The sequence below is a fragment of the Stenella coeruleoalba genome (genome assembly GCF_951394435.1).
Source record: "Stenella coeruleoalba genome assembly, chromosome: 4".
Lineage (NCBI taxonomy): Eukaryota > Metazoa > Chordata > Mammalia > Artiodactyla > Delphinidae > Stenella > Stenella coeruleoalba.
The window spans coordinates 114,721,311-114,744,977 of record NC_137149.1 but is presented as its reverse complement, the minus strand read 5'-3'; the positions used below and the strand labels follow the sequence as shown (position 1 = coordinate 114,744,977).

At 39.8% G+C, this 23,667-nt stretch overlaps 1 protein-coding gene and 1 pseudogene across 2 annotated transcripts in view; one reads left to right on the top strand and one right to left on the bottom strand.

Annotated features, from left to right (window-relative positions):
• Nucleotides 1-18,082, top strand: part of LOC307185525 (estradiol 17-beta-dehydrogenase 11-like) — a gene marked incomplete at its 5' end in the record, with an annotated part of 42,450 nt that extends 24,368 nt beyond the window's left edge. The window contains 3 exons of the mRNA XM_079919831.1: nt 14,937-15,053; nt 15,537-15,666; nt 16,776-18,082. Of these exons, the coding sequence (XP_079775957.1) occupies nt 14,937-15,053; nt 15,537-15,546 (127 nt within the window). The 3' untranslated portion in view covers nt 15,547-15,666; nt 16,776-18,082. The remainder of the gene's footprint in view (nt 1-14,936; nt 15,054-15,536; nt 15,667-16,775) is intronic.
• LOC307186061 (protein enabled homolog) lies at nt 12,836-14,602 on the bottom strand (annotated as a pseudogene). The gene is made up of 2 exons: nt 13,212-14,602; nt 12,836-13,147 (listed from the first exon to the last, which is right to left on the bottom strand). The product of its transcript is annotated as a protein enabled homolog (transcript).
• Nucleotides 18,083-23,667: the final 5,585 nt, after the last annotated feature.

Sequence of the window (23,667 nt, the reverse complement as noted above, 5' to 3'; positions counted from 1 at the left end):
CAACCTTGTCTTTTTCCTGATCTTAGAGGAAATGGCTTGCAGGCTGTAGAGCGCAGGCTCAGTAGTTGTGGTGCACAGGCTTAGTTACTCCATGGCATGTGGTATATTCTGAGACCAGGGCTCGAACCCATGTCCCCAGCCTTGGTAGGTGGATTATTAACCACTAGGCCACCAGGGAAGTCCTGTGTCCTTCATTTCTTTTTCAGTTATTTCTGATCTGATTTTTTTTATTTCATTCCTCTGCTAACTTTGGCGTTTTTTTGTTCTTCTTTCTCTAATTGCTTTAGGTGTAAGGTTACATTGTTTATTTGAGATGTTTCTTGAAGTAGGATTGTATTGCTATAAACTTCCTCTTAGAACTGCTTTTGCTGCATCCCATAGGTTTTGGGTCCTCATGTTTTCATTGTCATTTGTTTCTAGGTATTTTTTGATTTCTTCTTTGATTTCTTCAGTGATCTCTTGGTTATTTAGTAGTGTATTGTTTACCTTCCATGTGTTTGTCTTTTTTGCAGATTTGTTCCTATAATTGATATCTAGTCTCATAGCATTGTGATTGGAAAAGATACTTGATATGATTTCAGTTTTCTTAAATTTACCAAGTTTTGATTTGTGACCCAAGATATGATCTCTCCTGGAGAATGTTCTATGAGCACTTGAGAAGAAAATGTATTCTGTTATTTTTGGATGGAATGTCCTATAAATATCAGTTAAGTCCATCTTGTTTAATGTATCATTTAAAGCTTGTGTTTCCTTATTTATTTTCATTTTGGATGATTTGTCCATTGGTGAAAGTGTGGTGTGAAAGTCCCCCACTATGATTGTGTTACTGTCGAGGTCCCCTTTTATGGCTGTTAGCATTTGTCTTATGTATTGAGGTGCTCCTATGTTGGGTGCAGTTTACAATTGTTATATCTTCTTCTTGGATTGATTCCTTGATCATTATGTGGTGTCCTTCCTTGTCTCTTGTAACATTCTTTTAAAGTCTATTTTGTCAATACGAGAATTGCTACTCCAGCTTGCTTTTGATTTCCATTTGCATGGAATATCTTTTTTCATCCTCTCACTTTCAGTCTGTATGTGTCCCTAGGTCTGAAGTGGGTCTCTTGTAGGCAGCATATATAAAGGTCTTGTTTTTTTATCCATTCAGCCAGTCTATGTCTTTTGGTTGGAGCATTTAATCCATTTACATTTAAGGTAATTTTTGATATGTATGTTTCTATTACCATTTTCTTAATTGTGTTGGGTTTGTTATTGTAGGTCTTTTCCTTCTCTTGTGTGTCCTGCCTAGAAAAGTTCCTTTAGCATTTGTTGTAAAGCTTGTTTGTGGTGCTGAATTCTCTTAGCTTTTGTTTGTCTGGAAAGGTTTTAATTTCTCCATCATATCTTAATGACATCCTTGCTGGGTAGAGTAATCTTGATTGTAGGTTTTTCCCTTTCATCACTTTATGCCACTCCCTTCTGGCTTGCAGAGTTTCTGCTGAAAGATCAGCTATTAACCTTATGGGGTTTCCCTTGTATGTTCTTTGTTGTTTTTCCCTTGCTGCTTTTAGTAGTGTTTCTTTGTATTTAATTTTTGACAGTTTGATTAATATGTGTCTTGGCGTGTTTCTCCTTGGATTTATCCTGTATGGAACTCTGCACTTCCTGGACTTGATTGACTACTTCCTTTCCCATATTAGGGAAGTTTCAACTATAATCTCTTCAAATATTTTCTAAGTCCCTTTCTTTTTCTCTTCTTCCTCTGGGACCCCTATAATTCAAATGTTGGTGCATTTAGTGTTGTCCCAGAGGTCCCTAAGACTGTCCTCAATTCTTTTCAGTCTTTTTTCTTTAAGATGATCTGTGGTGGTTATTTCCACTATTTTATCTTCCAGGTCACTTATCTGTTCTTCTACCTCAGTTATTCTGCTATTGATTCCTTCTAGAGAATTTTTCATCACATTTGTTTTGTTGTTCATCATTTTTTGTTTGCTCTTTAGTTCTTCTAGGTCCTTGTTAAATGTTTCTTGTATTTTTTCCATTCTATTTCCAAGATTTTGGATCATCTTTACTATCATTACTCTGAATTCTTTTTCAGGTAGCCTGCCTATTTCCTCTTCATTTGTTTGGTCTGGTGGGTTTTATCCTTGCTCCTTCATCTGCTATGTGTTTCTCTGTCTTCCCATTTTGCTTAACTTACTGTGTTTGGGGTCTCCTTTTTGCAGGCTGCAGGTTCATAATTCCCATTTTTTTTTGGTGTCTGCCCCCAGTGGCTAAGGTTGGTTGGTTCAGTGGGTTGTGTAGGCTTCCTTGTGGAGGGGACTGGTGCCTGAGGCTAGATTTGTCTTTCTGGTGGGTAGGACTGTGTCTGTTGGTGTGTTTTGGGGTGTCTGTGAACTTCTTATGATTTTAGGCAGCCTCTCTGCTAATGGGTGGGGTTGTGTTCCTGTCTTGCTAGTTGTTTGACATGGGGTGTCCAGCACTGGAGCTTGCTGGTCATTGAGTGGAGCTTGGTCTTAGCGTTGAGATGGAGATCTCTGGGAGAGCTCTCACCAATTGATATTACATGGGGCCGGGAGGTCTCTGGTGATCCAGTGTCCTGAACTCAGCTCTCCCACTTCAGAGGCTCAGGCCTGTCAGCCACATGGCTCAGAAGGGAGGAAAAAAAGAAAGAAGAAAAATAAATAAATAAATAAATACAATAAAGTTATTAAAATAAAATTTTTTTAATATTATTAAAATAAAATTTTAAAAGTAAAAAAATAAAAATAAAAGAGAGCAACCAAACCAATAAACAAATCCAACAATGATGACAGGTGCTAAAAACTATACTAAGATACACATAAAAATCAGAAACTAGTCAGTAGCATACAGCAAACCCCAAGTCTACAGTTGCTCCCAAAGTCTGCCACCTCAATTTTGGGATGATTCATTGTTCAGGTATTCCACCGATGCAGGGCACATCAAGTTGATTGTGGGTACTTAATCCGCTGCTCTGGAGGCTGCACAGAGAAATTTTCCTTTCTATTCTTTGTTCACACAGCTCCTGGGGTTCAGCTTTGGATTTGGCCCCACCTCTGTGTGTAGGTCACCCTCTGGCGTCTGTTCTTCACCCAGACAGGAAGGTGGTTAAAGGAGCGGCTGATTAGGGGGCTCTGGATCACTCAGGCTGGGGCGGCGGAAGGAGGGGTACAGAATGCGGGGCAAGCCTGCGGTGGCAGAGGCCAGCGTGACACTGCAACAGCCTGAGGCGCGCCATGTGTTCTCCCAGGGAAGTTGTCCCTGGATCACGGGACCCTGGCAGTGGCGGGCTGCACAGGCTCCCAGGGGGGTGTGGATAGTGACCTGTGCTTACACACAGGATTCTTGGTGACTGCAGCAGCAGCCTTAGCGTTTCATGCCCATCTCTTGTGTTTGCGCTGATAGCCACGGCTCACGCCCTTCCCTGGAGCTTGTTTAGGTGGTGCTCTGAATCCCCTCTCCTCACGCAACCTGAAACAATATTCTCTTGCCTCTTAGGCAGTTCCACACTTCCCCCCCGCCCCCGGAATCCCTCCCTGCTAGCTGTGATGCACTAGCCTCTTCAGGCTGTGTTCACACAGCCAACCCCAGCCCTCTCCCTGGGATCGGACCTCTGAAGCCCAAGCCTCAGCTCCCAGCCCCGCATGCCCCGGCGGGTGAGCAGACAAGCCTCTCAGGCTGGTGAGTGCTGGTCGGCACCGATCCTCTGTGCGGGAATCTCTCTGCTTTGCCTTCTGCACCCCTGTTGCTGTGCTCTCCTCCGAGGCTCCGAAGCTTCCCACCCGCCCACCCCCCATCTCCACCAGTGAAGGGGCTGCCTAGTGTGTGGAAACTTTTCCTCCTTCACAGCTCCGTCCCAGAGGTGCAGGTCCCATCTTTATTCTTTTGTCTGTTTTTTTCTTTTTTCTTTTGCCCTACCCTAGGTACATGGGGAGTATCTTGACTTTTGGGAAGTCTGAGGTCTTCTGCGAGCATTCAGTAGGGGTTCTGTAGGAACTGTTCCACACGTAGATGTATTTTTGATGTATTGGTTGGGGAGGAAGGTGATCTCCACATCTTACTCCTCTGCCATCTTGAAGGTCCTCCAAGAAGATAGATCTTAATTGTTCCCATCACAAAACAGAAATAACCATGTAATGTGATAGAGGTGTTAGCTAATGCTAAGGTGGCAATCATATTGCAATATATAAATGTATCAAATCAACTGGTTGTACACCTTAAACTTATATGATATGTCAGTTGTATCTCAATAAGTATTATTTAATTAGTTAATTAATTTTAAAAAGAGTTCACTAAAACTGAAAGATGTTATCTAAGGAGGAAGAGAGTACCGTCCCCAAGGATAAATTTTGCCAATATTTAGACACTAAAATAATATATTTGAGTCAAGTTTTTCACTCAGACTGTCTTGCAGCAGTTAAAAACAGACATGATATTGAATATGTTTTTTAATTATAATTGAATTTTTTACCCTTGCCCCCAGAAGAATCCGGCACAAAGCTAACCTTCATGTGGGCAAGGGTGCCCTCTCCTGGCAAAGCTTTACTAGTGCAATTAAAAAATCACTGGGACGCTTGCTGTGGGGGGTGGGGAGGGGAAGTATAAATAGAAGTTGGCCTGATTCTAGCCTAATCACAGGAATATAACCTGGCTAAGAAAGGGTCTGGGGCTTGTCCTGCCACACGAAGCCCTTTGAAGATAAGCTGATATTAGAGTGGATGCCAAAGGTGAAGTTAGTTTTAATATAGAAACTTAGTTTTAATTAGAGAACAGAAAAATTCTTACTTTATTTTATATTTTGGACCCTATATAAAATCTGTAATTTTCTTAAACCTCACAACAATACTTTGCTTAGAGAGATAAAGTAACTTGACTTAAATTGGCAGAACTGAGATTCAGACTAAACTTTCCTTTTTACACAGAGGGATAGCCTTTGAGGAAAAAGGAAACAACCTCTAGATGACCAATTCAAAATAATTTGTATTATATTAATGTTGGAACTTAAATTCTCTTTTAAAGCGCCTCAAAGATGTAGTTCATTGGTTATATTTACACATCTAACCAACTGCAAAGAAATTGGTTTACTGTGTTATAATGCAGCATAATAATATAATGAGTTTATTGGAATTAAGTATAATCAGGTACTCCAAGTAATTTTTTTGACAGCTAAGAGTTATTTTTGTTAGATAAACTTGGATATCAAGAAATCATCTTATTAAAAGCATTTATTAAAAGCCTACTAGATACCACATACCCTACTAAGGTACCTAACATAAATTACCTCTAATCTTTAAAACAAGAGGTCTAGATTTGGACCCACACCATAGTTTGCCTACCCCAGCTCTAATCCTTATAACAATCTGCAAGATAAGTTTTACTGTGCTCATTTTATGGAGAAAGAAACTGAAACTTGGAGAAATTAAGAAAATTGCCCAAGGTCACACAGTCCCAGAGCTACAGACTAGAATTCTTACCTAGGTCCCTGACCCCAAAAGCCTCATTATTCCTAGCTTTATTTTATTTTAGTTAGTTAGTTAGTTAGTTAGTTAGTTAGTTAGTTATGGCTGCTTTGGGTCTTCGTTGCTGCACGCAGGCTTTCTCTAGTTGCAGCAAGCGGGGGCTACTCTTCATTGCGGTGCGTGGGCTTCTCATTGCGGTGGTTTCTCTTGTTGTGGAGCATGGAGTCTGGGCGCGCGGGCTTCAGTAGTTGTGGCACGCAGGTTCAGTAGTTGTGGTGCATGGGCTTAGTTGCACTGCAGCATGTGGGATCTTCCTGGCCCAGGGTTCGAACCCACGTCCCCTGCATTGGCAGGTGTATTTGTAACCACTGCACCACCAAGGAAGTCCCTTCTAGTTTTATTTTTTTAACATAATTTTTTTAAATAAATTTACTTTTTTATTTTTGGCAGGGTTGGGTCTTTGTTGCTGCACACGGGCTTTCTCTAGTTGTGGCGAGCGGGGGCTACTCTTCCTTGCAGTGTGCGGGCTTCTCATTGCAGTGGCTTCTCTTTTGTGGAGCACGGGCTCTAGGCATGTGGGCTTCGGTACTTGTGGCACACGGGCTCAGTAGTTGTGGCTCGCAGGCTCTAGAGTGCAGGCTTAATAGTTGTGGCACACGGGCTTAGTTGCTCCGCAGCATGTGGGATCTTCCCAGACCAGGGCTCAAACCCATGTCCCCTGCATTGGCAGGTGGATTCTTAACCACTGCACCACCAGAGAAGTCCTTAATTTCTTTTTTTAACTGAAATGTAGCTGATGAACAATATTATGTTAGTTTGTGGTTATAGTGGTTACTATATTGTGTTATGTTAGTTTGTGGTTATAGTGGTTACTATATTGTGATTTGACATTTACATACATTATGAAATGATCATCATGATAAGTCTAGTAACCATTTGTCCCTATACAAAGGGTATAGGGATCATATTCCTTATGCTGTATATTACATCGGTATGTCTTATTTATTTTATAACTGGAGGTTTGTCCAGTTCACCTATTTTGTCCCCACTCCTTCCTCCTCCCCTCTGGCAACCACTTATTTGTTCTCTGTATCTATGAGTCTGTTTTCATTTTATTTCGTTTATTTGTTTGTTTTGTTTTTTAGATTCCACATGTAAGTGAAATAATATGGGATTTGTCTTTCTTTGTCTGACTTATTTCACTTAGCATAATACTCTCTAGATCCATTCACGCTGTTGCAAATAGCAAGATTTTTTTTAAGGGCTGAGTAATATTCTGTTGTATATATAGATATACCACATTTTCTTTATCCCCTCATCTATTGATGGACACTTAGATTACTTCCATATCTTGGCTATTGTAAATAATGCTGCAATGAACATTGGTGTGTACTGTTATTGATTTTCTAATTTCATCCCACTGTGGTCGAAGAACATACTTTTTATGATTTCAATATTTTTAAATTTAATGAGATTTGTTTTGTGGCCTAATATATGATCTGTCCTGGAGAATGTTTCTTGTGCCCTTAAGAAGAATACATATTCTACTGTTGTTGGATTAAGTGTTCTATAGATGCTCTTAGGTCCAGTTGATTTATACTGTTGTTCAAGTTTTATATTTCCTTGCTGATCTTCTGTCTAGCTGTTCAATCCATTGTTGAAAGTGGGATTAATGTCTTCAACTCTTACTTTTAAACTGTCCATATCTCCCTTCAATTTGGTTATTTTTTGCTTCATCTATTTTGGGGCTCCATTATTAGATATACGAACAATTTTTAATTAAGTGCTTTTCCCTTAAATAAGTTATTTTTTTCTTTTCTGTTAGTGTATAAATAATGCAGCATAATCTGGATTTATTAGATAAGAAAAATTGTATATTCTGATTCATCCTCTTAAAACGTCTACTCTCCTATATGTAATATACATAATAAAATTTATTTTCTCTAAAAATTTAGCTTTTGTGTGTGTGCTACAGAAAGATATTAGTTTTCATTGGCTAGTACCGTAAAAAAAGATGTTATATAAGAAGGTGACAAGTAACATTTGTATAGTATAACTGTATAAGTACTTATATGTACATTTCCCATTTAACCATCATGTTACCCACAGAGTGCTAAAGCTGGCTTATATTCATTCAGTGACACCATGTTGGTAGCTTGAAATTGGCTATTTTGGTGGGAATATTTATACCATAGAAACTGGAAAATGCTACAAAACTGGTAATTCTGTCCCCAGGAGAGCCAGTTGTTACACATTTACCAGCATACCACTGCATTATCTCCATTTTTCATATTAAACATAAAAACAAAAACCTGAGCTTTAAAGAGTAGAGATGTCATCCCCAAAATTATTTACTTAAGTGGTAAAATTAGATAATCAAACACAGTTCTTCTACCTGAAAGTACTCTTTCTCCCTAAGTATTCTTATGATCCTACATGGATTCTTCTTCTCAGCCCCAGCAGATTGGCCTGGAGTGATTTTGGATAGTTTCTACAAAATCCGTTACCTACATTTATTTAATAGGATTTGCAACTCTTGTTAAAATTAGACTATCAGGGAATAAAATATTTCCACGTACTGATATTTTAATGATTAAGATTTTAGTCTGCCAAGAAATTGAATTTTTTCTGGAAGACTTTTCTTTTGGTCTTTTTAATATCATGATATTGGACAGCCTTTAAGTTTAATGAAAATTCTTCTGACAGAAGCTAAGACCTTAGGTAAAGAGATCAAGTAACTAAGGAAAGTTCAGTAAATGCAACACCATTGGATTGGTAGGTTAGCAAGGCCACAGTGTGAATTCAAGAGAGTATGCTATACTGTTTACACAGGCGTTTGTGAGCTTTGATGGAGCTTGGGAATATTGAAGTCTGGTAGCGATATGCTTGAAAGTGAATTTCCCTCTGAACACTTTTCAAGGCACAAGCATCCTTCAGCTTCTAGAGTCACCCTCCTCAACACCCATTACCTTCTTATCCCACAGGCTAAAGGACTGCTTAGTCTTCTTCAAGTTTCCATTGCCTTTCATTTTTGCCTCTATTGAGCCAAAAGCCATCGCTTTCATTATTATATTTCCTCTGCAGTGACATCTCCAAGCTTTTCATATGTAATACTGTTGCGTCGGGGTGCTGGGGTGAACACAGTGTTCCAATAAATGACTGACCTATGCTGAGAATGAAAGATTATATCATGTATGTTTTAAGCTCTGCTCTCCTTCATGTATCCAATTATCATGCTCACTTTTAAGTACAATACTACACTTTCCAATTGTCCCAGTTTTACTTTACTACATGTTCTTCTTTCTGAATGAACTATTCTGTATTTGTTCCTAAAGAATCTCATCCAATTTTTTTTGCCTTACTTCTCTCAACTAGTGGCACACATTTAAAATCTGCCTCCCCAAAATGTTAGTCACCCAGTTTGGTGACATTAGCAAATTTCATGAATAAATTTGATTATGTATCTTTTTTCTAAGTCATTAAAAAATGTTAGGGACTTCCCTGGTGGCGCAGTGGTTAAGAGTCCACCTGCCAATGCAGGGGACACGGTGAGCCCTGGTCCGCAAAGATCCCACATGACGCGGAGCAGCTGAGCCCATGCGCCACAGCTGCTGAGCCTGCGCTCTAGAGTCTGCGAGCCACAACTGCTGAGGCCTGCGTGCCTGGGGCCCGTGCTCTGCAACAAAGAGTGGCCCCCACTCACCGCAACTGGAGAAAGGCCCGCGTGCAGCACCAAGGACCCAACGCAGCCAAAAGTAAATAAATAAAATAAATAATTTTTTTTAAATGTTAAAAACTCAGGACCAACTCTTGTGCAACTCCATCCTAAGTGCCCTTATTCTAACACCGAGATAACAGAGGCCACTTTTTAGGGACTACTTGCTACTCAGTAGTACATATACCAGGATGATTACACAGTAAAGATGTAACATGGAACAAAGTAAGAAAGCTGAAAATTAAATCAAGACCTAAGAAATACAAGGGTTACATACGGAGATCAAGGACTTAGAGCTGAGCATATTCCTATATTTTAATTCCTCTGATACTCTAGAAATTGCTCATTAAATAGTCTTAATAGGATAATAAAACTTGTATAATGGCATCTGACTTCTTTCCCAAGACTTCTAGAGATTTAAAAGTGAAATTTGTCAGTCCTAATCTAGCTAAATTATTTTCGAGTCCTAGTTACTTCTATAGTTCTCATTTGCAAAATAGGGACTATAGTGTCTCCTTCATAGAGTTGTTGGAAAACTTTAGTGAGATAACTTATGTAGATTGTTTAACACAGTGTGCAGTACATGATAAGCACTAAATGGGGGGTTTTTTTGTTATTTTTTTATATATACTGCAATTTTATTTCAATCGCACAAATGAAGTTAGCATGTACGAAATTTAAATGAAACAGTACGGTAAAAATAGCAGAGAACCAAAAGTTCTAATAAGGAAGTACAACTAAAGCATGAGAATTCAACATTCATTAGTTTTTCAGTTTTGATTGACACTTGATGCTTGCAAATTTTGAGACAAACTTGGAGATCATGATGAGTATTCTGAAGAGATTTCATCACCAGCACTAAGATTTGTACATTCAGTTGGTTTGCAGTTGACTTGTTAGCCATTTACATAGTGTATAGTACAGATTTGTCACAGGTCAGATCACAGTGTTGAAGGAAAGAAGTACCTTCCTGTAATTAGAAAGGATCCCCTAAACTGCACTCAGCTTAAGACAAAAGCACAAAAACCATCATAATATTGTGGCTCCAAGGAATATAGTTTTGATAAGGAAAATAACCTAAGCTTCTGTTTCCCATTTTAATTACTGAAATCTCTAACAATGACAAAACTGTCACATAGGAGAGCAAATGTATACAGTAATTCAATCAAACTTCTTGGAAAGAACACATTTAGCAATCTGGGATAACGCAGAACGACAGGAAATAAATGTGATTCAACACTGGTTCTTTTTGTCATTTTACACAGACATCATGTTAATATTAGACCCAGGCACAAAACGTTTAGGGCATAAACCAGTTTCTTTTTTAAGATCTAGCATTTTTACCGTAGTCTTTTACCTTACTTTGGGACACTTGTACCCAGTACTCTATCCTACTATAGACTGTTTAACTTAATCAACAGAATTAAAAGTGATTTCTGACCAGATTTATGGGGGACATAAACATTTGTATCATCAAAGTGTTTGCGTAACAAAAGTACAATAGTAAAGATGAAAATGCCTCCTATTTCTTTTAGAAAGTAGTACTTCATAAGCTTGCCTGCATCTTTAATGTCTTCACTATTGGATGACAATGAATAGTTGATAGAAAAAAAAAAGAACTGTATACTTGAATTATGATAGCTCATCCATCACAGATCTAAAAATGAAGTTTCTACAGAAACAGGAACTATTTTAACAAGGGGGAAAAATTCCCTCATTCAAACCTCTTTGAGTGGTAATGGCTGCAAACTTGCAGCACTTAGAATTCTAACTACGCTATCAACAAGTTCTGTCTTACGAACTTAGATTAAGAAATCTACAAAGCAAATGAAAGTGGATTATTTCTTCAAAATTTTAGTAAAACTACTGGTAAAGGTTTCAAAGCAAATATGGCACATAACAACTCAAGCATAAATCAAGATGGAGAGCCTGGAGAATTTTGAGTTCCTAAAATTTCAAAAAATTCTATCATCGCAACATACAGGATTTCTCCCCTATTTTAATCTTAGAAGTTTCAAAGAAAAGAGAGTGGATAATATACACACACGTGAGTGCCCACACAAACACGCACGCACACACACACACGGTGGTAAGTAGAGTATCTAGTTCCTTCTTCCCACCACCTAAGCCTCACTTTATTAAAAGAAAATTATGCGGGACACCCCTTTGTTGTTTTCCCTTTATCTAATGATTTCTGTGACCTTAATTGCTGCCATCATTGTTACTTTTCTAGTATTTCAACATAACAAGATTCAAAAGCAGCTTTGTAGTCAGGAACGTGTACCTGAACACCTGTATAACTGCAGAGCGCCAAGGTAATAACAACTGCCAAATTCAGGGATAGAACTTTTGAGTTCCACAGTAAGATGTAATTCATGTGAAGCTCAGAATCATGTTTCAGACCATTGAACTTACTCAAGTTAAAATACAATTAGGTGAAGACATGATGTAAAAGATTAAGTACTTGGTGCTGTTAACATATTTACCAATAAAAGTCACAAAAATATTCCTCATTATTATTCATGCAGGTAACTGAGAACGAAGATAGTGCAGAAATTAACTTTAAATAAAAAATTATTCCTTCCCTTCCTCCCATTCCCCTATACTCTACAAAATGTTTTCCCTGGGACTAGGCCTTGAAAAGGCCACTACATATTAGTTTGACATGCATTACCGTCTGCAATTTAAAAAGCTAATTTTGTGGTGATTGTAATTACATTATAAAAATGTCCACATGCGGGCTTCCCTGGTGGTGCAGTGGTTGAGAGTCCATCTGCCAATGCAGGGGGACACGGGTTCGTGCCCCGGTCCGGGAAGATCCCACATGCCTCGGAGCGGCTGGGCCCATGAGCCATGGCCACTGAGCCTGCGCGTCCGGAGCCTGTGCTCCGCAATGGGAGAGACCACAACAGTGAGAGTCCCGCGTACCGCCAAAAAAAAAAAAAAGTCCACATGCATAAATCTAAAAAAGGTTGAAAACCTACCGTAAATCTACAATATTCTGTTTTACATTTGACCACCGGTTTGTGTTATGTAGGAGTCACAGATTTGGTAAAGCCTTGTAACAATTTAGGAAGACATCTAAATCTTTAAATTCTGGACAAATTTTATGTTTGAATCTACAAAATTGCATGAAGGCTAAACTCGAAAGACTTCTTATCGTTCTAAAATTCCTCACTCCGAACAAATCATTTTTAGGACACTTTCTTATAAATATCACCTTTTGAAAGCACATACAATTCCATTTGTTCCACATTTTATGAACTTAACCAACATAGGGCTGAACTTAATTATTCATGGAATATCAAATATGATAGGAAGACAAACCTGAGAGAAACATTTATAATACAATAGCATAACTTGCTAAATACCTCATCACCATTCTCTGAAAAAAACTTCTCAAGCCTTTCTCCTCTTTATTTTAGCAATGGATTGTGGAAAATGTGCGATTTTTCTCTTGACATGAAAATATTTCAATGCACGGTGATCTTGCCTGATGGATTCAGTATTTTCTGCATGACTGATACAGGAACTCCTATACGACTCTCTTCCATCGTGTTGTAAAGGTCAGAAAAAAGCAGCAAAATGGGAGGGAAATAGCTTACCGCCAGAGTAGTGATGCCTGAAGTCTTTCAAACTATGCTGGTTTTTCCCTCCTTCCGACTGTTTGTCTCCGTTTTCTTCTTACAGCTCACAAAATGTAAGGGTTTTGTTGTTGGTAACACAGTTGTTCTTTGTAGGTTTTTTTTTTTTTTCCTTTCTCCAGATTAAAGTCCCATCTCTCCTTAGTTTGATTCTCTATGCAGTATTTGACTTGCTCAGTTCCTGCCTGATTGCATCAATGAGCTCTTCTTTTAGCTTAGTTAATTCTTTTCTCATTTCATCTAACATGTCCTGCTTCAGCCTGTCATAGTCCAGTCCCTCCATCTGGACTCCATTGGCACTGGGCTGTGACAAGGGCACAGATTTTGGTCTGTGTAATGAATCATAGGACCTGTTGTCAAAAACAACCTGATTTTAACCTTGGAGAATCCCATCTGGAAATAACAGGTGACTTGCTGCCACTCATTGTATTTGTTCTTTCCCAGGGTTTTGTTGTCGGTTCAGGTGTACTTGTTGAAGAGGTCTTAGAAGTTATAGGCTCTGAATCTTCATTTTTGTTCTCTTTTTGTTCTGTTTCTATTGTTGATCCCATTTTTAGCAATTCTCCTCCTGGCCAGCAGGGCACTCATTTCTTCCATTAAACCACTACCCTCTAATGGAAGGGGTCCATTTCCACCACCCGTATCTGTTTTAGAGGAGGCCGAATTCACACCAATGGTATTCCCACCACCTGGGAAGGAGGCATCCTCCATCCGTGACACTTTCCTAAGTTTTGCTCCAGCAATTGCAGCTGCAAGTCCAGTTAAAGGGCCATGGTCTTCAGACATGGATCCCAAAAAAACTCCAGCTGCAGGGAGGGGAGGAGCAGGAGGTGGGGGGAGTGGGGTACCTGATTAGGAAGAGGTGGTGGAGGAGGCAGAGGGGGGGCCCTGAAGACGGCAGTGGAGGGGGTGGAGGGGGCCCTGGGGGCAGAGGGAGCGTGGCTGATGCCTGGGCAGGACCTGGTGGGAGTGGAGGAGGGGGTGGAGGTGCAGGCAGTCCCAAGACAATGCCCTGTTGGGCTGGAGATTCCGCGGCTGAGAGGCTGCCTGCGAGCCTGGGTCAGAAGCAGAGGAGTCATCTCCACAGAGGCAGGGGCAGCGGCATTTGCCATTCTTGGCTCTCGCTCCCATTCCAGCTGCTCCCTTTCTAGCCGCTCTTGCCGCTCTCGTTCTGGCCTTTCCCGGTCCAGCCTCTCCAGCCTCTCCCCTCCAGACGATCCTGACGTTCCCTTTCTTGTCTCTCTCTCTCTCCAGCTGCTCCTGTTCTAGTCGCTCCCTCTCCAGCCTTTCCCTTTCTAACCTCTCCCTCTCCAGTCTCTCCCTTTCCATTCTTTCTCTCTTCAGCCTTTCCTGCTCCAGCTCCTTTTGTCATTGCTGTTCTTGTAGTTGCCTTCTTTGAATTTCCAGCTCTTCTTGTGATGGGCCATTCTGAACTTGGGCAGGTAGTTGTGAATTTTGTCAAGGCAATATTGGCCCCGTTTCCTGTGAATTCAACACTTCTAAGGCATGTGTCATGGCACTTGTGAAGACATTGGCATCTTCTTTGCTGCCAAAGTTGAGACCAGACACCTGTCTAGCAACCCTTTAGGAATGGCACAATTTATCACGACTTGATGGTACTGAATCTTCCCGCCCACAACTCTGAATGTGTTGTTGCCTGTATGATGATATATATGAACTCTGCTGAACCTGACTGAACCACCAGCTGGCACCCACTTTTTATTGGCATCATCATAAACCATCACAGCAGCTCTTGCATGACAGATACTCTGTTCACGTCTCATTGTGCTTTCTTCTTTATGCCTTTAGATGTAGAAGATCTTTGTAGGTTCCAGTCTTTTTTATCGATGGCTGTTCAGATGTTAGTTGTGGTTTTGGTATGTTCATGAGAGGAAGTAAGCGCAAGATCCTTCCACTCCACCATCTTGAAAGACTCCTCCTGTTTTTGTTATTATTAATGCTAAAACAGCTATCATTTTTGAGCATCTGTGTTGGGCTAGATGCTACAAGTCAGTTATGTTATGGTTTGTATGGTAACTTAACTTACTCACTTAGCACCAAATCAAAGCTAAAACGTCATTGAAATGTTTTGTTTCTGAAGACTACTTCTGATTTCAGTTTGGGACCCACCCTGGAACCTGAGGCAGTGATAAACAAGCTGGTAGATGGGATCCTGACTGAGCAGAAAATCATCTTTATTCCATCGTCTATAAGCTTTTTAACAGTGGTGGAAAGGTAAGCCACAGTGATGTTTGTCAGCATTATAAACAAAGGTTATCTATTACATGTTTTTACTCAGATTTAAAACCAGGCATTTGATAAAAGTACAATTAAATGTAATTAAATTAATAAAAATAATAGGCTTAAAGAATCCATCCATTTTTAAAACCACATTTGTTAATCATTCAAGCAAGATTGGTATAGCTTGGGTAAAGGAACTGAATAATTTCCATGTTTTTTAAGTTTTTTGTGGTTTTGTTTTTTGAAGAAAGAAATTTGTATAATTCTGGAAGTCCTGTCTTATAAATGAATGTATATGAAGGAGGATAGTTTTTAAGCATTATTACATGATGGAATTATGGGACAATGATTTTGGAGGAGACCATAGTCAGGTTTTAGATATTCATTTAAATATACAACAGATAATCACTGAGCTCTTACTTTGTGCAAAATTATACTGAAGCATAGGTATTGCTAAATAATCTTTTCTAATTTTAGAGACCCTTGAGCCTTGCTACTTCAAATGTGGTCCATGGACCAGCAGCATCAGCATCACCTGGGAGTTTATTGGAAATGCAGAGTCTCCTGATCTCCTGAATCAGAATTTGTATTTTAATATGACCCACAGGTGATTGTATGCATATTCAAATTTGAGAAACATTTCTTGGGAGCAGGAGCTCTCAACTTTGGTGCCCATTAGAATTCACCTGGGATTTTAAAAAATGCTAACGCCTGATACCTGCTCCCAAGATTCTGATCTAAATGGTCTGATCTAAATGGTCTGTGGCCTGGTCTCTGAGGGATACATCCTTCTAAGTGATTCTAATGTACAGCCAAGATTGGAAACTGCTGGTTTAAAGACTGTCTCATCATAGCACATTACCCCATTACTCTTCTGGGAGGAAGGCTGTGTGGCAGTGAGTCTGATCAGGGGAAAGTGAAGAGGTGCCTTTGGTCAGGAAAAGAAAAAAAGCCTCCTCCTGCCTGTCCCTAAAGTCAGGCTTCCCCGACATGGATCACTTGGGAAGTCAATTTAAAAACTAGGGCTTCCCTGGTGGTGCAGTGGTTGAGAGTCCGTCTGCAGATGCAGGGGACGCGGGTTAGTGCCCCGGTCGGGCAGGATCCCACATGCCGCGGAGCGGCTGGGCCCATGAGCCATGGTCGCTGAACCTGTGCATCCGGAGCCTGTGCTCCGCAACGGGAGAGGCCACAGCAGTGAGAGGCCTGCGTACTGCAAAAAAAAATAATAATAATTAAAAAATAAAAAATAGAAAAATCTCACCTCTAGCGATTTTAATATAGGATGTTTGAATTGGGATCCAGGAATCTCTATTTTAACAAGCAACTGTCACAGGCATTTGGTTCAAAGATCATACTTTGAGAACTACTGACCTAGAGCCTTAAAAGAAAATTCAGGAGATCAAAAGCATTAAGTGACTTGTGTCAGGCTTTTTAGCCCCTTCTTCTAGGAACTATGGTTGAAACTACCTTAAAGGTTTAGATAGTAAAGCTCAAGGATCTTTGTGGTGAATAAATGAATTAAAACCTGTGAAGTGTTTCACATTTGACTTATCACATTATGTAAGCCCTCAGTGATCACAGTCCTTTAGAAGGTAACTCTCTGAGGGAAGTAATTTTGCCTGGTTTTCATCACTATATCCTCTCACTTTGTTTGTTTCGTTTTGTTTTTTTGCGGTACGCGGGCCTCTCACTGTTGTGGCCTCTCCCATTGAGAAGCACAGGCTCCGGACGCGCAGGCTCAGCAGCCATGGCTCACGGGCATAGCCGCTCCGCGGCATGTGGGATCTTCCCGGACCGGGGCACGAACCCGTGTCCCCTGCATCGGCAGGCGGACTCTCAACCACTGCGCCACCAGGGAAGCCCTATATCCTCGCACTTCGAAGAGTTGATGGACACATAGGAGGCACCAAAACGTTTGTTAATTAAATAAAGATTACCTAGACCTTTAACATAGAGACTCACAGTTTGTGTTCTGGAGTTAGGTGAAGTTGTGTTTTTCTGACTTGCTCACTACATGAACATGGATGAGTTATCTAACTTCTTTGAAGCTCAGTTTCTTCATGGAGACAACACATCTTTATAGGGCTGTGAGGAATAAACAAAATAATACATTCAAAATATTCAGTATACTATATTATATAAGTAATATAATATATACTATATATAGTATATATGTTGTATATACTATAAAATATTATAGTATACTATAAGTAATAAATGTTATGCACTACTATCATTGTAATTATCACTATTATTAATATTGCCCTGATATTCCTCCGACTACAAATGTTTGGTGCTCTATATAGTTACACTGACTTACATATTCTGTTTAGTTTCTCTCAGACTCATTGGAATGTGACAAGTTCCTCAAAATTCTTAAGTATAGGGTGGGGAGAAAAAAATTAAGCCTACTGTGTGTCCATCACCATTTAAGGCATTTATGTTAACACATTGATTCTTCACAAGAACACTCTGGGGTATGTGGTAACTCTTTCGTTTACATGTAAGGAATTTAAACGCTTTTGTTAATTTGTTCAGCATTATGCTCAAAACCAAGTATACTGTTTGCATTTTCTTTTAGCAATTCTGCTTCCACAGTCTCTTAGTGGAACATTTTATTAGTTTCTGGATTATAAAGTATAAAATTATTTCCTATTCTTATTTCCTTTCCAATGTCATGTTTCTTTTTTTAAGAGCCTTTAGCATCTGAATTATTCAGTTCTATACACCTTGTATCTTAGATCTTTTGAAGAATATTCAAGTATATTTATTTTGAAGACTAAATCTTTCAAGTCACTCCTACCCTAAAGAAGGCTAAACTTCCTTCCTTTTCCTTTTCAAAAGGAAATGGATTTCATTGGAAAGAACATATAATAGTGACTCAGAGTAAATGTTCTTAATCTTATTTAAGATGAACATAGACAAGATATATGATAAATATAAGTATTCTTAAAGATATTTTACAAATGTACTTATTATTAATTTCCTAATGATTTTCATGTATCTTTCTTTTAGGATCCTTCCTGAGCGTTTCCTGGCAATTTTAAAATGAAAGATTGATGTTAGGTTTGATGCAGTTATTGGATATAAAATGAAAGAAAAATAAGTTCTTGGTCTTTTGAAAACTAATTTACAAAGTTTAAGTTGATTTCATCTAATAGTAATCAGAATTTTAATGTTTGGACTTCTGCTTTTCCTAATTACCTTTTTTTCTTCAATACCATCTTTTGAGGTTCTGGCAGGTCCTAATTTCATATAATACACAGAAATATATGAGGAACTGATTTTGTGAAAAAATGAAGAAAAAGAGAAACAGTTTTACAATAATTCCCAAGATTTTGTGGCTCATTGAAGACTCTGCAAGGTTTGTACTAAAAATATTTAAGATGTATTTTTATTTTTAATTACACTTAAATTTTATGTAATTCACATTTCCTTTTCTATTCTACATCAAAATGGAAACTTCAAACTCGCTAAATACAATGAAGGACTATATCTAGTGGTATTTCATAATGAATCTCATGCGATATAAGAAACATTGCTCAAACATTCCAGCCTATACATTACTACTGTTTTCTGAGAAATACCTCACATTCCAATGCCAAGCATTTCAGCACAAGGAAATTAGAGATGAACACGTGTTGCAAGGATAAAAGCATCTTTGGGATTTGAGGCAGAGAATTGGGAGAATGTACCCATAAGTAGCAACAATAATAGATGGACCAAACTTAAACTTCTGGTGTTTCTATCTTTTTATTTTGAACAGAACATAGCTTAACCTTCAAATGAAAGGAAAATGGATTATGTGATCAAGGTCTTTTTCTTTTTCTCTTTTAGTATCTGGAAATCTGTTTAAGGAAAGTTATACTATAGATTCTGTAACATATAAGTAAATTTCATCTGAAGGTATTTCTACAATAAATTTCTCCCTCTTTCCCATCAACTAACTTCTTCTAATACAGAGAATCAAAATTAAATGTAGAATATACATCAAAATATATATTCTACATTTACTTGATGTAAGTATATATCAGAGTCAAAAATGCCTGCTTTCCAGGGACTTTCCTGGTGGTCCAGCGGTTAAGACTCTTGCATTTTCATTGCAGGGGGTACGGGTTTGACTAATATCTGGAATGCCACATGGTGCAGCCAAAAAAAAAAAAAAGGTCTGCTTTCCAAAACATCATTATATTGAATATTGTAACTTGGAGTCCTCTCCATACTTTAGTTCTACTAGAGTATCTGTGAATCGCCAGCATTAATGGATTTACCTGGACCCTATTATGTTAGCAGAGAATGACACGAGAAGGTGGAGAGTCCGTTATAGTCATCTTCTAACTCATTTTGAAACAGATTGTTTATTCTTTTGATTAAGTTATACCTGTTCCAGCTTGTCAAGTGGCAAATTTCAACAGGCTAGGAGAAAGCCTTTAGTGAAACTTTAGTAAAATAACTGAGGCCCAAAATGTACTGACAACTTTCCTCTTTTCACAATAAACTTGGTTTGGCTCTTAACACACTTGTCTAAAATTAGCACTTGGATGAATTTTGGCATTGACCATTGTGAGAAATAAGTACTACTTCTCTTTTTTGCGAGGTACTTCCTGGATATTATGCTAACTCTGAACCCACTTCTCAATAGTTTAATGGGAAAATCCATCTTAGCCATCAACCGTGCTGCTTGTAAGGGTCACACCAGAATCAGAGAGGCTTACATTGTTTTCAGGTAAATACAGAAAGACTCCCAATTGTCAACTGTCATGGTACCCTAAACTAGGTCCTAAACTAGGACCTTGAAGACCGATGGCTTTCTCCTTTGCAGGGTACAGAAATCCTGACTGTGACAGTGAGCCACCCTCCCTGGACACACCCTAAAGCCTTCTTCTGAGCCCTTGCTATCACGCTGGGGCTCTGCCATGGGACTGCTGAGGCTCACCAGCCTCTCTCCTATTCCCTTTGAGAATATTCCCATGCTTGCTTCAGAAACACTCTTCCCCACCCCTGCCCCCATGCCACCATTCTCACTTGCCAGAAATCTACACTTCTTAATGGAAATGAAGGTTAGAAAGAGTGGGGAATCAGACCAAAGAAAAGGGTTAAAACTGGCCCTCAATACCTTCTCAACACCAACCTGGCTAGTGAATAAATGGCCAGTAAGTATTTTACAGTGGGGAAGGGGAGCAATTAAGAGCCTCCTCTCCCAGGCTGGGTGATAGATTTACCTCCTTGGACAATTCTATGTGTGTGACATCATTATCCCCATTTCAAAGATGAGATAACTATAGACCAGGGAAGTTCACCAAACACGTAAAATCACATGGCTACTTAGAAGTCAAGCTCAGGATTTGAACCCATGTTTGCTGACCTCACTATCATACAGCCTCAGTGGAATTCTTGGAGAGTTGAACCATCACCCTATACAAGCTCTACTTTTACCCAAGCTTTCCTTTATGTTTAAACAATATTCCAAAATCAGCCAATGAAAATCTCTGATGGCAATTGAAGCTATTCAATCTGGGATTATTTTAAGGTAGAATAAAATGCTACAATGCGGATGCCCAATTATTCTGCCTAAAACAATCCAACCAGGCTTGACCCCAAATCACCATAGTCTAAAGTTTCCTGAAATTGGGAATTCCCTGGTGGTCCAGTGTTTACAACTCTTTGCTTTCACTGCCAAGGGTGCAGGTTCAATCCCTAGTTGGGGAACTAAGGTCCCACAAGCCACATAGATAGATAGAGAGATAGATGATAGATAAATAGATAGATAAAGTTTCTTGAAATTAAAATACTGAGCCTGAAAATATTGGAATAGTCGTAATCTACACTGGACATCAAATCCTTCCCCCAAATAGATAGGAGTTTCCACTTGACCTGAGAGCCAATCTGACCACTTGAGTTCTTTGGTTTTGGGGGGGTTTTTTGGTCTAGGGATGACTAGGTCAATCTCAGAATTGGGGAGATGTGCCTCTTACTTTTATAGTCGTCCCTATAATTACAGGCACCCTAGAACTGCAAAAAGAGCACTGGTCAATGTAATTCAAATTAGCTCTTCTGAAATCTCAGTTTTTTCATCTATAAAAGGATCAAATTAGATTACATGGGCTCCTAGATTATCTCCAGTTCCAGTTAAATAGATGTTTTTAAATCAACACATGGAAAACCTAGCATCTTCTCTACCCCATCTGTGTTCCCTAACAGAATGACACTTTTAACGAGTGTCTAAGCCAGAATCCTGGAGCTATACCTGCCTCCTCTTCCCTCACCTTCATCTCTCACCTCACCAACATCCTAATCCCCAGCACACACATTCAATATCAATCATCATTCCCACATTTATACTTCCAGCCCAAATCTTCCCTCTGAACACCAGACAGATATCCAGTGCCCTCTTGATATCTCTGCCCATATGGCCAATAGGCATTTCAAGGTAGCATTGCCGAAAGTGAGCTTTTAATGTTCTCCCAAACCTGTTCCAAACCCCATTAATTAGTTGCTCAGGCCAAAAAGATTTATGTCATCCTCAATTCCTCTCTCTCACTCCCATATCCATCATGAAAACAATTCTGTTTGCTCCACTTTGAAAATATATCCAGAATTCTGTCACCTCTTTTCATCCCCACTGCTACCCCCAATCCATCTCCCTCACCTCTTGTTCCCCTTTCTGCTACTCCAAACACAGCAGCCAGATTGACTCTTTGAAATATGAGATCATGTCATGCTTCAGCTCAAAGTCCTTCATTAACTTCTTATCTAAAAGCTAAAGTCCTTACCATGACCTACAAGGCCATATGTTGTCCAGTCTTCTTACCTGCTACTTTACTACCTTATTAGTCAGGGTTCTCCAGAGAAACATAACCAGTAGGAGGTTTTATATACATACATACTGGCAGACAGACAGAGAGAAAGAGACAGATGTATTTCAAGGAATTGAGGAATCGGCTTATATGATTGTGGAGGCTATAAAATTTGAAATTTGTAGAGGAAGCTGGCAGGCTGGAAACTCTTGGGCAGAAGTTGATATTGCAGTCTTGAGGCAGAATTTCTTCTTACTCAGGGTGTCTTAGTTCAGGCTGCTGTAACAGAATGCCAAAGACCAGGTGGCTTATGAACAACAGAAAATTATTCTTCACATTTCTGGAGGCTGGAAGTCCAAGATTAAGACACCAGCAGATTCAGTGTCTGGTGAGAGCCTGCTTCCTGGTTCACAATCAGCCAGCCTATCTTCTCAGTGTGTTGTCACAGGACAGAAGGGACAGGGGAGCTCTCTGAGGTCTCTCTTTTTTTTTTTTAATTTATTTATTTTTGGCTACGTTGGGTCTTCGTTGCTGTGCGCAGGCTTTCTCTAGTTGCAGCAAGCGGGGGCTGCTCTTTGTTGCGGTGCACAGGCTTCTTATTGCAGTGGCTTCTCTTGTTGCAGAGCATGGGCTCCAGGCGCACGGGCTTCAGTATTTGCAGCACGTGTGCTCAGTAGTTGTGGTTTGTGGGCTTAGTTGCTCCGAGGCATGTGGGATCTTCACAGACCAGGGCTCGAACCCGTGTCCCCTGCACTGGCAGGTGGATTCTTAACCACTGTGCCACCAGGGAAGTCCCGTGAGGTCTCTTTTATAAGATACTAATTTCCTTCATGAGGGCTTCCAAAGGCCCTTCCAAAGGCCCCAAGTTATGATGGCCAATGTCAACTTCAATATTAGTTGTTTTGAAATGGCTGGTATAGAACTGCAAGTGTGTTAGAGTGATAAATTAAGTGTGTTCCTTTAAATAGGGAATCTTGGAGGCAGCATCCGCAGGAAGAGTTCATTGGAACAGGAGTAACTGATAGAGACATGACCCCCTGGGGCATAATCGTTACACCCCACTTGCACGCTCCTTGAAATGAACCCACTGAAGGCTCTTCACTAGAGGACCCGATACCCCCTGCTGAGAGCTGTTCTAGACGGACAGCTGCTGGAGGCTCTGTCAGAGTAGAGGGCGACTTCCGCTCACAACCTGCGGCAGGACAAGAGACCACTGCTTGTGCTAAGATGCCTCCTTCCCAGACTTCTCCTTGGAGTGGTTCTTAACCCCTTTCCTATTTTCCCTACTTTGACTAACCTGTGTTTTGTGCAAAAACCAAGTGATTTGTGAATTGAATATTGGCTACATTTTGTATAGCTCTAATGTCATGATTCTTTGCTGGACCCTGAGACAAACACCACACTTTCAAATACCATTACATTGGAGATTAGATTGCAACTTGTGAACCTCGGAGGGACACAAACATTCAGTCTATAGAACAGAGAAAGCTTGGTTTTGCCTTCAAAGGCTTGCAATGGATTCAAGGAAGCCCATCCACATTATCAAGAATAATTTCCTTTTACTTAAAGACTGCTGGTTGTAGATGTTAACCACATCTACAAAATACCTTCACACTCAACCACTGTGCCACCAGGGAAACCCAGTCCCTTTTTTTTTTTTTAATTTATTTAATTAATTTATTTTTGGCTGCATTTGGGCTTCGTTGCTGTGCGCGGGCTTTCTCTAGTTGCAGTGAGTGGGGGCTACTCTTTGTTGTGGTGCTCAGGCTTCTTACTGCGGTGGCTTCTCTTATTGCGGAGCACATGCAGGC